The sequence below is a fragment of the Ochotona curzoniae genome, unplaced genomic scaffold (assembly GCF_017591425.1).
Source record: "Ochotona curzoniae isolate NIBS_2020 unplaced genomic scaffold, NIBS_Ocur_1.0 scaffold_3835, whole genome shotgun sequence".
NCBI lineage: Eukaryota > Metazoa > Chordata > Mammalia > Lagomorpha > Ochotonidae > Ochotona > Ochotona curzoniae.
This window is the reverse complement of record NW_024467114.1, coordinates 23,600,651-23,616,309: the sequence shown is the minus strand read 5'-3', so window position 1 is coordinate 23,616,309 and position 15,659 is coordinate 23,600,651. Positions and strand designations below refer to the sequence as shown.

Genomic DNA, 15,659 nt, shown 5'->3' with positions numbered 1-15,659 from the left:
AGCAGCTATGGGGAGATGAGAAGCCTCAGGCCTGTGGGACGGAAGTGTCGGCCAGAGCCAGGCCAAAGCCGAGGGGGATCCCAGGCTCACTGGTTAACAGCCCAGGGACAGATTGTTTCTAGAGGTTGTTCCTTGGTTGTCACCTTAGTGTCCTCTATGGATTTGTTTCCCACAGAGGTGGCAGGGACTTGGGGCACCATCATCTGTTGCCTCCCAGGGTGGGCATTAGCAGGACACTGGATGAGAAGGGAAGCCAGGACCCCTTTCCAAGACGTTCTGTTACAGGATGCAAGGGTGCGCTTAGCCTGCATATTAGTCAGCCACGTGATGTTTTGAGGTGTGTATCTGTTATGGGATGAAAGTCAAGTCAGGCTCATTGACGTGGTCCATCACCTCACCTCTTTACCACCTCTCATGGCACACGTCAGCTCCACAGCTCCACAGCTCACTGTTACTTCCTGGAGTCTCCAAGCTGGGGTTTCCCGACAGAAGAGATGGGAGGCCGTTGGCTGCAGCTGTTTGGAGATTCTGGGCAGGGCCTTTCGTTTATTCACCTGCCCGAAGTGGCCGAGATTCAGTTGCTGAGTGTGATGAGCTAAGTCAGGACACACCGCTGACATTTTTGTGTGCACAGGAAATGTTTGCTGATTGTTGAGTGACCATTAAAACCTAGGTGCGTGGGACCCAGTAAGCCATCATTAAAATCTAAGCTCGAAAAATACAAGCTCGATGCAGTGCATTCCTGTGCTTTTAGGACTTACGGAAGCAATTTTTCATTCCTTCAAAAATATCTGAAATAATCATGGAAGTGCACCAGTCAGTGTAATTTTTTGTAAGAGAGATTTGATTTTGACTCATAAAATTAACTTAAACCATTTCCCCCGCCAATAGCTGCTAAATTGCAGTTCAGAGAACTCTCTTTGGGAAGTCATTACTCTGTACATGTTGATGCGTCATGCAGTCAACTTGATGTCAGCTCCTTCACTGCAGGCCCGCTGTCCTTGGCCTTGAGTAACACTTCATTTAAGAAGCTCCTGCTGCAGAGAAACCAGCTGTCTGATGCCATTATCAGTCATTTACTCATTCAAGGCCATCATAAAGAAGTAATCAAGCCGCTATCAAAGAGAGAGCCGTTTTAATTCACTTTTAATTTCCCATTTTTGTTAAAAATAAATATCAGGAGCTTCATTTAGTGTAGAATGTGCACAGGCGTGCTAATGCCGCCAAGAAAAAGCTTTACTTGAATGTCATTAGTCAGTATCGTGTGTGTGTGTGAGAGAGATTAGTTTGTGCTTTCCTAATTTTAAAAATAATCTACTTTTCACAAATTGTTTTCCATTAAAGGTTATCATTGTGGATAGGCTCTAGATAAACAGAGCCAGTGTTTGGGAGAAGTTTGAGTGTGCGTAAACAGCAAGTGCAAAGGTTTTTTGTTAATATGCCTAAAGATAATAAACCTAAATGGAAATGTTTTTGGCTGTTCCCTTGGGCAGCCGGTTCCCTGTGTGTCCAGCAGTCTTGTGGGCCCCTGGTTTCCCAGTGCGTTGGAAGCAGCGGTCTTTATGCTTGGTGTGCCTGAGCAGGTGGGCCTTATCCCCTCTCTGTTTGCTTTCAGGGAATTCACAATGGCAGAAATCGAGCACTTTGTAGACCCCAATGAGAAGGACCACCCCAAGTTCCAGAATGTAGCCGACCTCTCCCTGTGTTTGTACTCAGCGAAGGCCCAAGTCAGCGGTCAGTCTGCTCGGAAGATGCGCCTGGGGGACGCTGTTGAGCAGGTGGGGCGCCAGCCGCGAGTGGGGGGCACTAACTCTGTGCGCAGAGGACAACGCGGTGTGTCATTTGAGCAGCCATTTTATCTCTTATTAAGATCATACTTGTTTTAATCCAGAATTTATCCTACAGTAGTGTTACAGTGGGAGAATATTGTCCAAATATCACAATTTTTGAGCCCTCACTAGAAAATTTGTTTAGCAGAGCACTAGGAAAATAAGTCTTGGTTTGAGATGTGTCTGATTCCATTTTTTTAACTTGAAACTTGAATCCCCAAGTTGCTCAGGGGATAGCTTTTTGTTTTGTTTTGTTGAATTGGAAAGGCAGGTTTACAGAGAAGAAGCGACAGAGAGAAACATCTTCCATATGCAGGTTCTTTCCCCAAGTGGCCACAGTGGCCAGAGCCGAGTAGATCCGAAGCCAGGAGCCAGCAAAAAAATAGTGTACTTTGTATTTGGAATTTTGAGGGGAACAGGAATGAGTGATGGACAACAGTCCCTTGCTTTGATGAAAAGCATAAAATGTTGCCTCCTGTTTGCCTTCTGGTGTCCTCAGGGCGTGATTAACAACTCCGTGTTGGGCTATTTCATTGGCCGCATCTACCTCTACCTCACCAAAGTCGGTGTGTCCCCGGAGAAGCTCCGCTTCCGCCAGCACATGGAGAACGAGATGGCCCACTATGCCTGTGACTGCTGGGACGCCGAATCCAAAACATCCTACGTGAGTGGAGCAGGCCGGCTTGGGCCACGTGTCCCCACAGTGTGAGCCTTAGGAGCGTCATTATCAGAATGGCCTTCTGCATGTGCTGTGCCTTCCCGAAAGGCCGAGACTACTCTGTGCCCAGACCCTAGGTAGATGGAGACGGGAGAGGGGGGCAGTGTTACTGACTGCACTCTGCGAGTTAGGAATGGTGATGGGGTCAGATAAAGGAAGTTACTCTGGTAGCAGAGCGTGCGGAGTCCAGAGAGCTTTTGTAATATTGGTGTTTAAATCTCTGGTGACTTCATCTTCACCCACTCTTCACTTGCTTTGCTTTGGCTCAGCAGAGGAAGTGAATGAGGCCCAGATAGCGCTGTCTGATCACCAAGGCGTGCGTTCAGTCCTTCCACTAGTGCCTAGCGGTGAGAGCAGTAGGCACTTTAGCTGAGCACTCGTGGGTCCTGCCCAGCTCCTCTTGAATCCTGCTAACGAAGCTGAGCAAGAACTGCAAGTTACTCAGGTTGCTAGAATACACTGGTTCACCCCACACTTGCCACATGGCAGATGTCTGTCTGGGAAACAAGACTATTTTGTGCATAGTATGAATTCATCATAAAACCACTCCCAGTGCATGCGCTGAGAACACTGGATGCAGGTTCGGAGGAGTTAGAGTCCGCGTTTGTGAGCTAAGTCGTTGTGCTTTCATCTGTCCCATCCTCCTAGGGCTGGATTGAGATTGTGGGCTGTGCCGATCGTTCCTGTTATGACCTCACCTGTCACGCGCGAGCCACCAAAGTCCCACTGGTGGCCGAGAAGCCGCTCAAAGAGCCCATATCCTTCCGGTGGTCTGGAGTGTCAGCAGCTGGAGTGCGAGGCCAGCTCCGTGTTTTGCCTGGGGATTTGTGGGGATGTTTTGGATGTTGTGGGACCACTCCTTAAGCCTGTTCACTCATTGTATGGCTTCTTGCCTGCCATTTTTCTCTGCCATTTCCAATGTACACATGTGTACCTGCCCAGCATGCTTCTTCAGTAAAGAGTATCAGAGGAATTCCTTCCATTTTATGGTAAGTGAAATAATAGCTTTGCTCAGTTGACAGATGAATCAGCATGGTAGAAGTTTCATTTGATCAAGCAGTGAAGTTGTGAGCTGGTTTCTTAGCTAGAGCCAGGTTAGTGACAGGAGACTTGGAGGGCTGGCACTGTGCTGTGATGAACTAGGCCTCCACTCACAGCACTGGCATCCCACGTGGGCTCTGGCTGCACTTCCAGTCTAGCTCCCTGCCTATGGCCTGGGAGGGAAGCAGAGAATGGCTCATGTCCTTGGGCCACTGTAACCAACTGGGAGACTTGGAAGAAGCTCCTGGCTTCAGATCTGTCCAGCTCTGGCATTTACAGCCTTTTGGAGAGTTAACTAGTGTTTGGGAGATGTTGTGTGTGTGTGTGTCTCTAACACTGGCTTTCATATAAAAATTCAAAAATAATTTTTAAAAAGAAATAGATGTTATTGTATTAGGGATTTTAATAATGAAGAAATTGTTACCAGAACTTTTGTAGGCTCTGGATGGGATTACATTGATGGATAGCAAAAAGCCCTTCTATCTCAGCATAGCTGGAGCGTGTCTGTTGATGAGTGGTGGGGAGATGTAAGCAGAGTCTGGGGTGCTGCTGGGGACCCAGGCCAGCTGGGGGTGGCTTTCACCGGAAGCACTATGGTGATGCTCCATTTGTGGATTCCTTGACTACTTCCTACAAAACCATCAATGTCGTCCAGTTTGAACCCAACAAAGGAGCCATAGGGAAGGCATACAAGAAGGAGGCCAAGCTGGTGATGGAGTACCTCTCTGCCTGTGATGAGTGCTACGTCTCGGAAATGGAGGCGCTGCTGCACGAGAAGGGGTAAGGTTTGGGGTGCTACCTTTATGGGGCTCCCTCCGAGGCAGCCTGTCTACCCAGTTCTGACAGTTCCGGGGACGTCTGTTTCTTCAGGACCTGTTCTTGTGAGTGAGCACTGTCTCCTCTTGGCGGGGATTTTTGACGTGATAGCCCAGACATAAGTTTAGAAATGGATTATAAGACTTTTATACTTTTCTAGAAGCTCTCCTAGATGAGGCAGCTCACTCAAGACAACGACTGAGAAAGGATTTGAATCCACATATCTTCTGCTCAAGTCTTTTTTGGTGGTTTCCAATACCCCCATGTAATAGTAAAATACAAATAAAAAAGCAACAAAACATCTTCAAAGGAATACAGCAACGTCTAGCACTAACAGTGTAACTTCCACAATGTTTGGTAAACAGTATGAAATTACAATACAAATGAGAAAGCCGGAAAATGTGACACAAAGAACTGGGGATAAAAGGGTTGTGAACATGCCAGTGAAGCAGTGTGATTCTGTTACAAGGTAGGCTGTGAAAAGTTGAAAAAAAAAAAAAAAAGCACAGAATAGATTGTAGCACAATCACTAGGAAAAAGGCCAAGGCAAAGGAGTGTAATTACTCAACCAGTACTGGGATTGGAGATGTGATGGGATAGTAAAATATTCCTGAAGAAAACAGCAGAGGAAAAGGAGCAAAGAACAAATGGAAAATCAGTGCAATTAGCAGTCATGTTAAATATAATGATCTAAACGCTGGGACTAATGGCTGCTGATTGTCAGACTTGCTCAAAACCTCAAAACCCAATTAAATGGCATTATGCAGGTGAAGCATTGTCATGGTGAGTATCAGAGAGCTTTTTCCTGTACAAAGGCTAATTAAAAGTTAGTGCCAGACAGTGTATTACTATCAAACTTGAGAGCAAGAACAGTGACTGGGAATGAATCATGCTGATAGCGGGGTCAGCTCATCGCAAAGGCGTAGCCTCCAAGTATCTTCATTATCCAAAAGATACTTGGCAGATTGAAGGAAAACACAAAACTTGCCGTGGGTTGGAGATTTCTACACCTTTCTCTCTGTATCTAATGTAGCAAGTGGGCAACAGTCAATAGAATTTAAAAGATAAAGACACTACCCAGTCAACCTAACTGCCTTTTATGGAATAGTCTGATAGCTGGAGTACACATTTTTAAAAGTTCCTTTGAGGGGCCAGCACTGTGACATTAGCAGGTTAAGCATCTGCCTGTGATGCTGACATCCCAAGTGAGTGTGGGTTCGAATCCCAGCTGCCATACTTGCTACCCAGCTCCCTGCTACTTCACCTGGGAAAGCAGCCAAGGATGACCCAAGGGCCTGGGCTCCTGACCTCAGCACAGTCTCAGCCAAGCCCCGGCCACTGTGGCCATTTGGGGAACGAACTAGCAGATGGGAGAGTTCTCTCTAGTTAAGTAAAATAATTAATGTATTTTCAAAAACCTCCCAGGAATTTGAGACCACATATGGCCTGCAAATCGTGAAACATTTTACGTCTGGCCCCTTGCAGAACGTAAATACCAACTGTGGTAGCAGCTTTAGGCCACGTGGAAGAAGCTGGACGCACCGAGTCTGTGAAGGCAGAGTGTAGGGATGGAGGCAGATGGAGGATTGACTGGGAGTGGGGCAGAAGCCCCTTGGAGCGCTGGGCCGGGGTGGCTGCCTGCATCCTTGCATTTATAGAGACGCGCCTATCAGTAAGGTGAGCGTTCACAAACTGAAATTACTGTTATCTACTCTGTAGGAAAATGTTAAAACATTTCTGGTCTTCCAGAATTAACATAAATGTATGCTAAAATGACATCCAAACCCATTAAAATGGACATAATTTTGCTGCTAATTAGATGTCTTATTCACACACACAAAAAGGAATTTGCCGTTTTCTCAAATTATGATTGCTTCCATGTTAATTGCAGCTCTTAAGCAGCTTTTTAAATATTTTATTCTACACTGTGCTGTGCTCAGATAAAATGCTTATGATGCTGTATATGTTGGAGCTTTTCTGGGTTTTAATGGTTTATTTATGTACTTGAAAGGCAGAGAGAGCTTCATCTGCTGGTTCGCTCCGTAACTGGCTGCAGTGCCCTGGACCAGGCCATGCCAAAGACAAGCTCCATACAGGCGTCCCATGTAGGAGGAGGGTCTTAAGCAATTGGACCATCTTCCACTGCTTTCCCAGGCACTTTGACAGGACCCTGGATCAGAAACAGCATCCAGAACTTGTACCAGCACTCGTCTGGGATGCAGGCATCTCCAGGAGCAGTTAATGCCAGCCCCCAGATGGTACCTTTAATGCATACAGACACACACACACAGGAAAACCATTCAGAGGAGACGTGAGATTTATCACTGGCAGCTTGGAACAATATATACCAACATGTGCCACCGACTAAACAGTTTCAAGAACAGCCACACGATGGCGCTCTTTCCCAGCCCTGAGCCACAGCCAGAGAACCTAAATTTAACTCTTCCCAAAAAAGTTCAAATCCGGCTTTTATTTGAGATGCTTTCTGCAGGATGAGGGCTTGGAACCTGAACCTGAACCTGAACGGGCCTATCTCGGGACGTGAGGGTGTCAGTGGTCCAGTGGGGGATATCATTTTCAAAGTTGTTAAAGCTAATCTTCATCAACACAAGTATCAATTTCTGTTGAAGTTGAGTGGGAGTTTTAAAATTCTGGGAGATGACACAGTTGGTTCTTTGCAGTGTTTGTTGGGTCTGTTTGCCGAGGGGGAGAAGCCTGACAAGATGCCTGTCATTTGAGCATAGAATGCCTTAAAAATTGTTTTCCATTTAACATGGATCTCAAAACCAAAGGGTTTTGGTTAAGTCCCGGAATTTTATTAAACTAAGTCACATTTTTGGACTCTTTCCCAGAACCCTGTTTAATGCTGTCATTAGATTAATGCATAATTTATTGTTCATGTTGAAATAATGTGGATTTTAGCTATTATTTCTAGGCAGTCGCCCAAATTGTATTGTACTTGAAATGGAAAACAATTTAGCAATCTAGAAAACTTCTTTAAAAATCAAGGCACAAGGCTGGGTGCATGTTTTAACCAACACCTATTTTGGATGTTTTGTTTTGTAGGGAATTCACTATCGAAACTGAAGGGAAAACTTTTCAGTTAACAAAAGACATGGTCAGTGTAAAGAGATTCCAGAAAACACTACATGGTAAGTTTGTAAAAATGGCAGGAAACCATTTTTTGATACAACCGTTGCACAGGAAGTGTGGAAGAAGAATACTGTTACTCTCACAGCTGCAAATCTGGCCCATGTTTGAGACACTTGGCACCTTTCTTTGCTTCTTACCATCCTTTCTCCTCCTGGAAAATAATTCATCGCAGCACCTTTCTATTTCCCATGGCTTCAGGCATACGGGAAGGCTCTTCTTTGATTAAAAATTCCTCCTTCCTTGTTAAGAAGTCCTTTCACTTCTTAGGCAGAAGAGAGAACTTAGCCCTTCCCTGAGCAGCGCTGGGTCGAGTGGGGGCTCACTCGTGCCACGGGGGCTCCCTCGTGCCACGGGGCCTCGGAGCTGATGTCATAGGGCTGCATCAGAGCTCGGCTTCCCTGGGACTTGAGTGAATGGAGGCATGCCTTGGCCATGCTTCTAAAATACTATCCTTTACGCAGATGAAACAGTAGCTCTGTGTTGTTTCTATGCCTCTTGGGTGGGCAAGGCAGGCGGCCCAGACGGTGTGGCTGGCCAACTGGGGAAGAATTGCTCAGGCAATTCTCCAGTTCATTTTTGTGCTAGGTAAATCAAGCATTCATTTGGTGAAGTAGCTTCCTCTCACGAGGTGTCCTGTTTCTTAACAGCAAACAGCTTTTAGGAATGTTCTGATTTCTTTGTCCTGAGCTGTGAGATCGCAGTTCACCTGGAACGGGTGTTTTTAGTGCTGTGAGCGGTGGAAAGGGTCGGCCATGCATCACGTGGTGTTTGAGAGAACGGGGCTGACTTTCCATCTCCCCCACAGTGGAAGAAGTCGTTCCAAGTGTCATCGAGCCCTCCTTCGGCCTGGGCAGGATCATGTACACCGTGCTGGAGCACACCTTCCACGTGCGGGAGGGAGACGAGCAGCGAACGGTGAGTGCTCCCGTGCAGTGTGAGAAGCTGGACCGTGGGCAAGACGCCGATCACTTGCTATTGACCGTGACCTACCAGGGACATGGACAGTCATCCTCGCCGGTTTCCAAGGCAGAACTTGTGTCATGTTATTCAGCTTTAGGAAGTGTGTGACTCTAGAGGCTGCTGTTTTCATTGTCCCGTGTTCTCTGTACAGAAGCTGTTACTTTTTAGGAGCTTCCTGTATCATCAGTGGAAGGAATGGAACTTTCTGGACACACTTTCAGTTTTTTAGAAAAGCCGGGACGGGTACGATGAACTTGTAGAAGCCAAACAGAGGCCAGCATTCTGCCACTGCCTGTGACGCTGGCATCCCAAACAGGCACCAGTTCAAGCCTGGCTATTTTACTTCTGATCCAGCTCCCTGCTGATGTGCCTGGGAAAACAGCAGAGGATAGCCCAGGTGTTTGGGTCCCTGCACCCAAGTGAGAGACCCAGAAAAGGCTCTTGTCTCCTTGCTCTATCCTGGCCTAGCCCCAACTGCTGTGGCCCTTTGGCGAGTGACTAGATGGAAGATCCCTCTTGCTCTGTCTCTCCATTGCTCGGCCTTACAAATAAATAACAATCAAATCTTTGGGTTGGGGAACAGAAACAAAAAAGAAGCCAAATAACCAAACTGCGCCTCTACCCTGAGGAGGTGTGGAAGGGAGTCCTCTCAAATCACACGAAATGTCTGCAGTCCTCTGGGTTGTAAAGGTGTCAGTTCCTAAGGTGCTGAGCCATGTGTCCCAGCCCCTGGGATCTGTGTGCGTGTTTTTTAAAGTAAGAGCTCCAAATGCTTTCAGTGTGGGCATCTCACACATCCTGAACCAAGTGGTGTTGCCTTCCCAGGTGTCCCAGCCCTGCTGCAGAGAGCTGATACCTCTGAGCCTGCCGGGGTCCTCCGCTACAACTCCCTCTCTGAGCCATGCCTCCTGGGCCCTCCGCTCCGTCTCCCCCTTTGAGCCATGCCTCCTGGGCCCTCTGCTCTGTCTCCCCCTCTGAGCCTGCCGGGGCCCTCCGCTCCGTCTCCCCCTCTGAGCCTGCCGGGGCCCTCCGCTCTGTCTCCCCCTCTGAGCCTACCGGGGCCCTCCGCTCCGTCTCCCCCTCTGAGCCATGCCTCCTGGACCTTCTGCCCTGTCTCCCTGTCCCGCCTTACTGTGTCTTCCTCACTTCCTGTCTTCCTGAAGAAAATTTACTGCTTTAATTTGTAAGCACAAATTTCTAGGAACATCAATCCAAAGCATGATCTGGAAGGAAGCATTGTGGATATCAAATTAATTGAAGGAAATAGCCTCATAGCTTCACAGCCTTTTTGCTAAAATCAAGTGTCCTGTATTTGAAGAAAACAATTTATCAGTAAGAAGGAAAAAGCCTCACCTACTTGACCACTTGATTGATTATTTATTTGTTTGTTTTTTATTGAGAGGGCAGATTTATAGGAAGAAGGAGAGACAAAAAGAAAGCACTTCCATTCACTGATTCACTCCCCATGTGGCTGCAACAGCCAGAGCTGAGCTGAGCTGAAGCCAAGCTCTTCTTGGTCTCCCACGCGGGTGCAGGCAAGACTTTGGCCATCCTCTATTGCTTTCCCAGGCCATAAGTAGGGAGCTGGATGGGAAGTGAAGCAGCCGAGACATGTGCTGAGCCCAACCACTCTAAACCTTGAGTGTGTGACTAATGGTGGGGGTCAGCTCCGTGGTTCTTCCTGGGCCATTTAACCTTGAAGAATGAACCTGGTAAATTCTTGACACCAAGTGTTTCATTTTTAATTCTTTATCCACAATGGCTGGGGCTGGGTGAGGCCAAAGCCAAGAATCCACAAGTCAGTCTAGGTTGGTGATGGGAGACAGCCCCATTGCCAGAGGTCAGCATCAAACCAAACACCACCATGTGGGACATGGGCGTCTCAGCCAGGAACCACACCATCGTAACATGTAGCCAATAACGTGATCATTGTAATTGCTGCCCTGAAGTTGCGTCTCCATTTCCCAACTCTGGGGCAGCAGCTCTTAGATCCTTCAGCATACAGTTAGAACCTGGGCCGGAAACACACATGCCAACTTCAAGCTTGGCTCTTTCCGGGGATGATGGTGTACAGGCAGGCCGATCACTCTTCTTAGGTGTCAAGTCCGCCTCAAATTTTTGCTGCTTATTTTTCTAAAAAGTTTTTTTTGAAAAGCTTGTTAGCTGTTCCTTTGATTCTAACAGTACTGATGTACTTAAACAGTTAATAGGAGTTCCCTAGAAGCTAAACAAGCTTAAATTAGTCACAGTGTTTCATGGATTTTGTGGGTTGCCATCATGAAGAGAAATTTGATTAGGCCATGGGAAGCCAAAAATGCTTCTAACTTATTAGCATCTTGTCTTTCAGTCTCATCTTTTCAATTTGATATAAAAACATTGCTAGTGAAATTTCAGGTGCTATTTCCTGTAAAGCAGGTTGCTGCTTCTCTTGAAATAGAATTATCACAGCATGGATGAGGGAAAGAGCCGCACGCATTCTGTGGTGCAGGTGGCCGTGGTGGGGGCGGCGTACCAATGAGCTATTCACTGCTAACTGGAGTTCGGTTGGGACCTGTGTCACGCGTTATTTCTTAGAGCAGATTTATTCCAAATTCCATGGCCTTCCCTTCAGCCCTTCCTAGGAGCAGACATGTTTGCAACTGAAATTGGCAGACTGTTTTGCCTTCTACAGATAGCCTGGTTTTCTCTCATTCCTGAGTGACTCAGAAACTGTTGCAACAACAAGCTGTGGCCTGGCGGGGAGGCCTGTGTTTCCGTGTGGATGGAGAGAACACCCTTTGGTTTTTAAGCCTCTGTCCTTTGGGTATAGACTGTGGGGAAATGATGCCCTTTTGTCCTGCTCAGTCCCAGAGTGTCGATCCATCCCCTGGAGGACTGGCTGGTATTTGGGTTTGGTACCGCCCCTTTTTATTGAGTACATTGGGGGCAGGTCCTTGGGGTGCTCACTACAGGAAGAAGTGGGGCTTTTGTGGGGAAACACAAAGTTCCCATCTTATACACACACATACCACTTTCCCCCTATTTGACTTTTTTTTGGGAACAGGCCTGTGAGGTAAGCAAAGTAGGGGTTGATAAAGTGAGGGTCAAAAGAGAGGGGTTCATCAAATGGGCCCCCATTCAAAGTGTCTGATTGCAGAGCTGCTGTGCTTCTCCTTTGTCACACCACTCTTCATCCCACGTATGCAGCCTAATCAAAATGTGCGTGGACGCCCAGTGGGCGGTGGCCTTTGGTCTGTGCATGAACATTTGCGTGTTTCCAAGCTGACATGCTTTGTGTCTTCTTTGTTCTTATCTCCACCCAGTTCTTCAGTTTCCCCGCTGTCGTCGCTCCATTCAAATGCTCCGTCCTTCCACTGAGCCAGAACCAGGAGTTCATGCCGTTTGTCAAGGAGTTATGTAAGCAAATCCAATTGCCTAATCGCCATGGGAACATCATCAAATAGACCAAATTTTAGGAAATACGTCATTGATTTTAGCAAAAATATAGGTTGAATAACGAGTGGTTCTAAGGGGTTTTAGCCTTTGCAGCCAGGACAGTGGGCCTGCTCACGGTGTGACTGAGGAATCATGACAGGACCCCAAAGTCAAGTTTAAAGATTTCCATCAGAGTTCTGGGAAGGGGGTGGGGCTTATATTGATCTGTAGCTGCTGAATGGGGGTGCTGTCCTTGTGGGCCTTCTGCTGCCGAATGCACAGCAGTGCAGGGAAGCATGGAGACTGCACTGGGCAGAGGGTCACTCAGGTGCCTGCCCTGGGCACCGACTCGGTCCAGTCCCCTGCGGCCGTATCCGTGGACAGTGAGGGAAGATCTGAGCTTCAGCAAGGGATTGGTTTAACTTTGGAGATTTTTCCTTTTTTCCAGCAGCTAGGATTTGTGGGGACCCTTGCCAGGGTCCCTTTTTATAATTTTTTGAACAGCCTTAGACAGGCACAAAAGCATGTAGATGACACTGGGGACTTCTTTGTTTTCCATTTGTAATCTTCCTCTTGTGTTTTGGGTAGCGGAAGCCCTGACCAGGAATGGCGTGTCTCACAAAGTGGACGATTCCTCCGGGTCCATCGGGAGACGCTATGCCAGGACCGATGAGATCGGTGTGGCTTTCGGCATCACCATCGACTTCGACACAGTCAACAAGACCCCACACACCGCCACCCTGAGGGACCGTGACTCCATGCGGCAGATAAGAGCAGAGGTACCCGACCTTCACCCTGGCATTTCCTGTCTCGGCAGTGGGCACTGCTTCTTACGGTTCTGAGTTGGATTTTGATGTCTTTGTGCTCCTTTTCCTTTAGCTTATTTATTTCTAATGTTAGTTTTGTATCAGACAGACCCCAGACATTCAAATCCCTTTGGCTTAATTATGAAAATATCCATTAGCACGTCTAATATTTCACAGCTCTATGAATTGCTCTGAGCATGTTCCCTGGAAGTTTTGTTTTTATAGTTGTTTGTTTACAGGGCAAGAGAAACATCATCCCAAGAGGTTGTTGCCATAGTTTTAATGGCAGGCTTTGGGGACCGAGACATTTTTCTTCCTCATCCCATATCTATAGAAACGTATACATGGGTGTGGACATGGGTTCCAGTGAATCTATTCAAAATTGTGATTCATCTTCCAGCGACTTGACTTATACTAGAGTGCGAAGGAATCTAAAGTGGGGGGTAAGAAGAGGGACAGCAAGGCCTGTTGAAGGTTCCTGTCCGGCTCAGCTCACCTGTAAGCTCTGAGCACATTTGTCTGGCGTGCCAGTTCTGTGATTGGCTCCAGACAGAGGTGGAGTAACCGGGAGAAAGCAGAAGCCTGCTGCTTCCCAGAGGAGTTTGTCATTTGGAAATCACGGCTTTCTGGCTTGTTTTTCCCAACCCTGCCTGGAAACTCTGGACCTACATCCAAAGTGCCATCCCCGGGCACCTAGGAACTTGTTAGAACCTCTGCTCCAGCCCCTGGGGCCTGCAGAGGGAGGCCACCACAGCCACTGCTGGGTGGGCTGTCCATGTCCCCATGCTCCCCTGGCACCCTTCCTGAAGTGTGTTATCTCGAACTCAGCATGTGTGAGTGTACCTCCAGTGAGGTGGAGATTGGTAACAGGTAGGGAGGCTTGGCAGTGGCGAAATTGAATCATCCAGGGGAGCCAGTGAGGGCCCCCAGGGGAGGCTGGGCAAAGAGCAGGAGCCACCTGGAGACTGGAACACCGAGATATGCTCTGGGGAGCTCCACTGGCCAAGGGCCTTCCCAGCAAGTAGAGCTGTTTCGGCTCTGTGTGGAAGTACAGTTTCCCGAGTTCAGTGAATCGTCTTCTAGAAAACCCAAGGTAGCAGACTGACCTAGGCCTTCTCTTTCTTCCACCCCAGGTCTCTGAACTGCCCACGGTGGTTCGCGATCTGGCCAACGGCAGCATCACGTGGGCTGACGTGGAGGCCAGGTATCCCCTCTTTGAAGGGCAAGAGACTGGCAAAAAAGACACGATTGAGGAATGAGAACACTTCTCACAACTTTTTACTGCTTGTGCTAAACAAGAAGAAAACACCTCTTATGTCCACTTTGCAAAAAAAGAAAAAATTAAACAGCGTTGTGATTGCCCAGGACTGCGTTTCATCCTCAGTGGCTGCCTGATCCTACCCCATAATTAAAGTCGGAGGAATTCGGAACAAGCTGGTCTTCCATTTGCCTGTGTTTTCAACTGTTTCTCCCACTATTGTTAATGTGTTTTTTCTTTTTAAAATACGAGCTGGACAGAAGTGGAGTTTGCACACTGTAGAGGTTTGCCAGTGGGGGGGTATGAACTGGCCAAGCCTGGTTTGCCCCTGGCCTGTGCCAAATGTATGCCAGTGGGTACCATTCCCCGGCCTGGTCTGGGCTGCTCCTTATTATGGTTCTTGTGCTCGCCTCTATCTCAGCCCATCTTCCCACTGACAGGTTTACTCTCTTTCTCAGCAGGTACTTCCCTGGGTGGGCAGCACAACCTCATCCGTTCTTAGCTTGTTAACAGAAGTGTGTTCAGTCCACGGTGTAACTGCATTGGCTCATAAAAGGATTGCAACTGGCAAATGCATCCCCCATAGATTACAGACTGGATGTGAAACCAGCCAACCCTCCCTTTCTCTGCACGCTTCCCCCAGGAGGCAGTGCACGCTTCCTCCTATGAGAACACCTCTTCTGTCCAATGCGATCCATGACTCGAGGCAGGCAGCTGGGCCAGCTCTGTTCCGTGCAGCAAGTCCACTTGCTGTGATGTATCCCAAGCAAAAGGTGGTTCCCTAAGTGGAGAGGCTCAGCCCGTGGAGTCTGCATGCTGTGATCAGAGCCAGGGTCTGTTTTGTGATTGGTGTGACTATAGGTATGAAACTATAGTGAGCTAGCTGGTCAAGAGCAAGATGAGTAACATTGTCCCTTAGGGAAGTTATTCCTGATCCTCTTGCTGAAAAGGATGACGGGAGAGGTCCACGTGCCGGCTGCTTCCAATGCAGAGTGTATAGACTGGAGATGGCTGTGTGCCTTTCAGCAAGTGTCATGATACATGACAACCCCTGGTGGCAAAGTGCTGATGTTACAGGTGGATCTTCCAGAAAAGGAGTTGATCACTGAGTCGGTGACATCTCACCAGTTGCATGACATGGCACTAGATGGTGCACTTGTCCCCACATGGTTTGTGACAAGAACTTATCACATGACTTTGTTTAGTAAGTCACCTGCAGTGGATTCCTTCTAGGTCTTTGTCCCTTGCTCCTTTGACCTGTGTGGTGTCAGGGACTTTGTATGAAGTCTGTTCCCCGGAGAACTCTGGATTGCTTTGGCTGTGGCTGCACTTGTCACACACACACACACACACACACACACACACACACACACACACACACACACAGGTGTCCTAGCCAGGTGGCAAAGGGTCTGTGTTCAGATCACTACTCCTGTCACAGCACCTTGCACCCACGCGTTGGTGCTGATTTTCTGGGTGAGGCAAGTGTTTCTGGTATTTGGTCAACAACACAATGAAATTTAGTTGAAAATTCAGTAAATGAATGGATGAATAATTTTGCTGTGCCTTGAAACTCGCCTCTTGTTGCCCGTTCAATAATTCCTGGTTACTAGGCGGCTGCTACACCATAACTGAGTTAGGACCGTGGGGATGGAGTTCATGAC

At 47.8% G+C, this 15,659-nt stretch overlaps 1 protein-coding gene across 1 annotated transcript in view; it reads left to right on the top strand.

Moving 5' to 3' along the window:
- GARS1 (glycyl-tRNA synthetase 1) overlaps window positions 1-14,167 on the top strand; it is a 32,238-nt gene extending 18,071 nt beyond the window's left edge. The window contains exons 9-17 of the mRNA XM_040964583.1: window positions 1,616-1,778; window positions 2,329-2,493; window positions 3,196-3,303; window positions 4,223-4,368; window positions 7,471-7,556; window positions 8,363-8,472; window positions 11,820-11,913; window positions 12,520-12,710; window positions 13,871-14,167. Of these exons, the coding sequence (XP_040820517.1) occupies window positions 1,616-1,778; window positions 2,329-2,493; window positions 3,196-3,303; window positions 4,223-4,368; window positions 7,471-7,556; window positions 8,363-8,472; window positions 11,820-11,913; window positions 12,520-12,710; window positions 13,871-13,996 (1,189 nt within the window). The 3' untranslated portion in view covers window positions 13,997-14,167. The remainder of the gene's footprint in view (window positions 1-1,615; window positions 1,779-2,328; window positions 2,494-3,195; window positions 3,304-4,222; window positions 4,369-7,470; window positions 7,557-8,362; window positions 8,473-11,819; window positions 11,914-12,519; window positions 12,711-13,870) is intronic.
- Window positions 14,168-15,659: the final 1,492 nt, after the last annotated feature.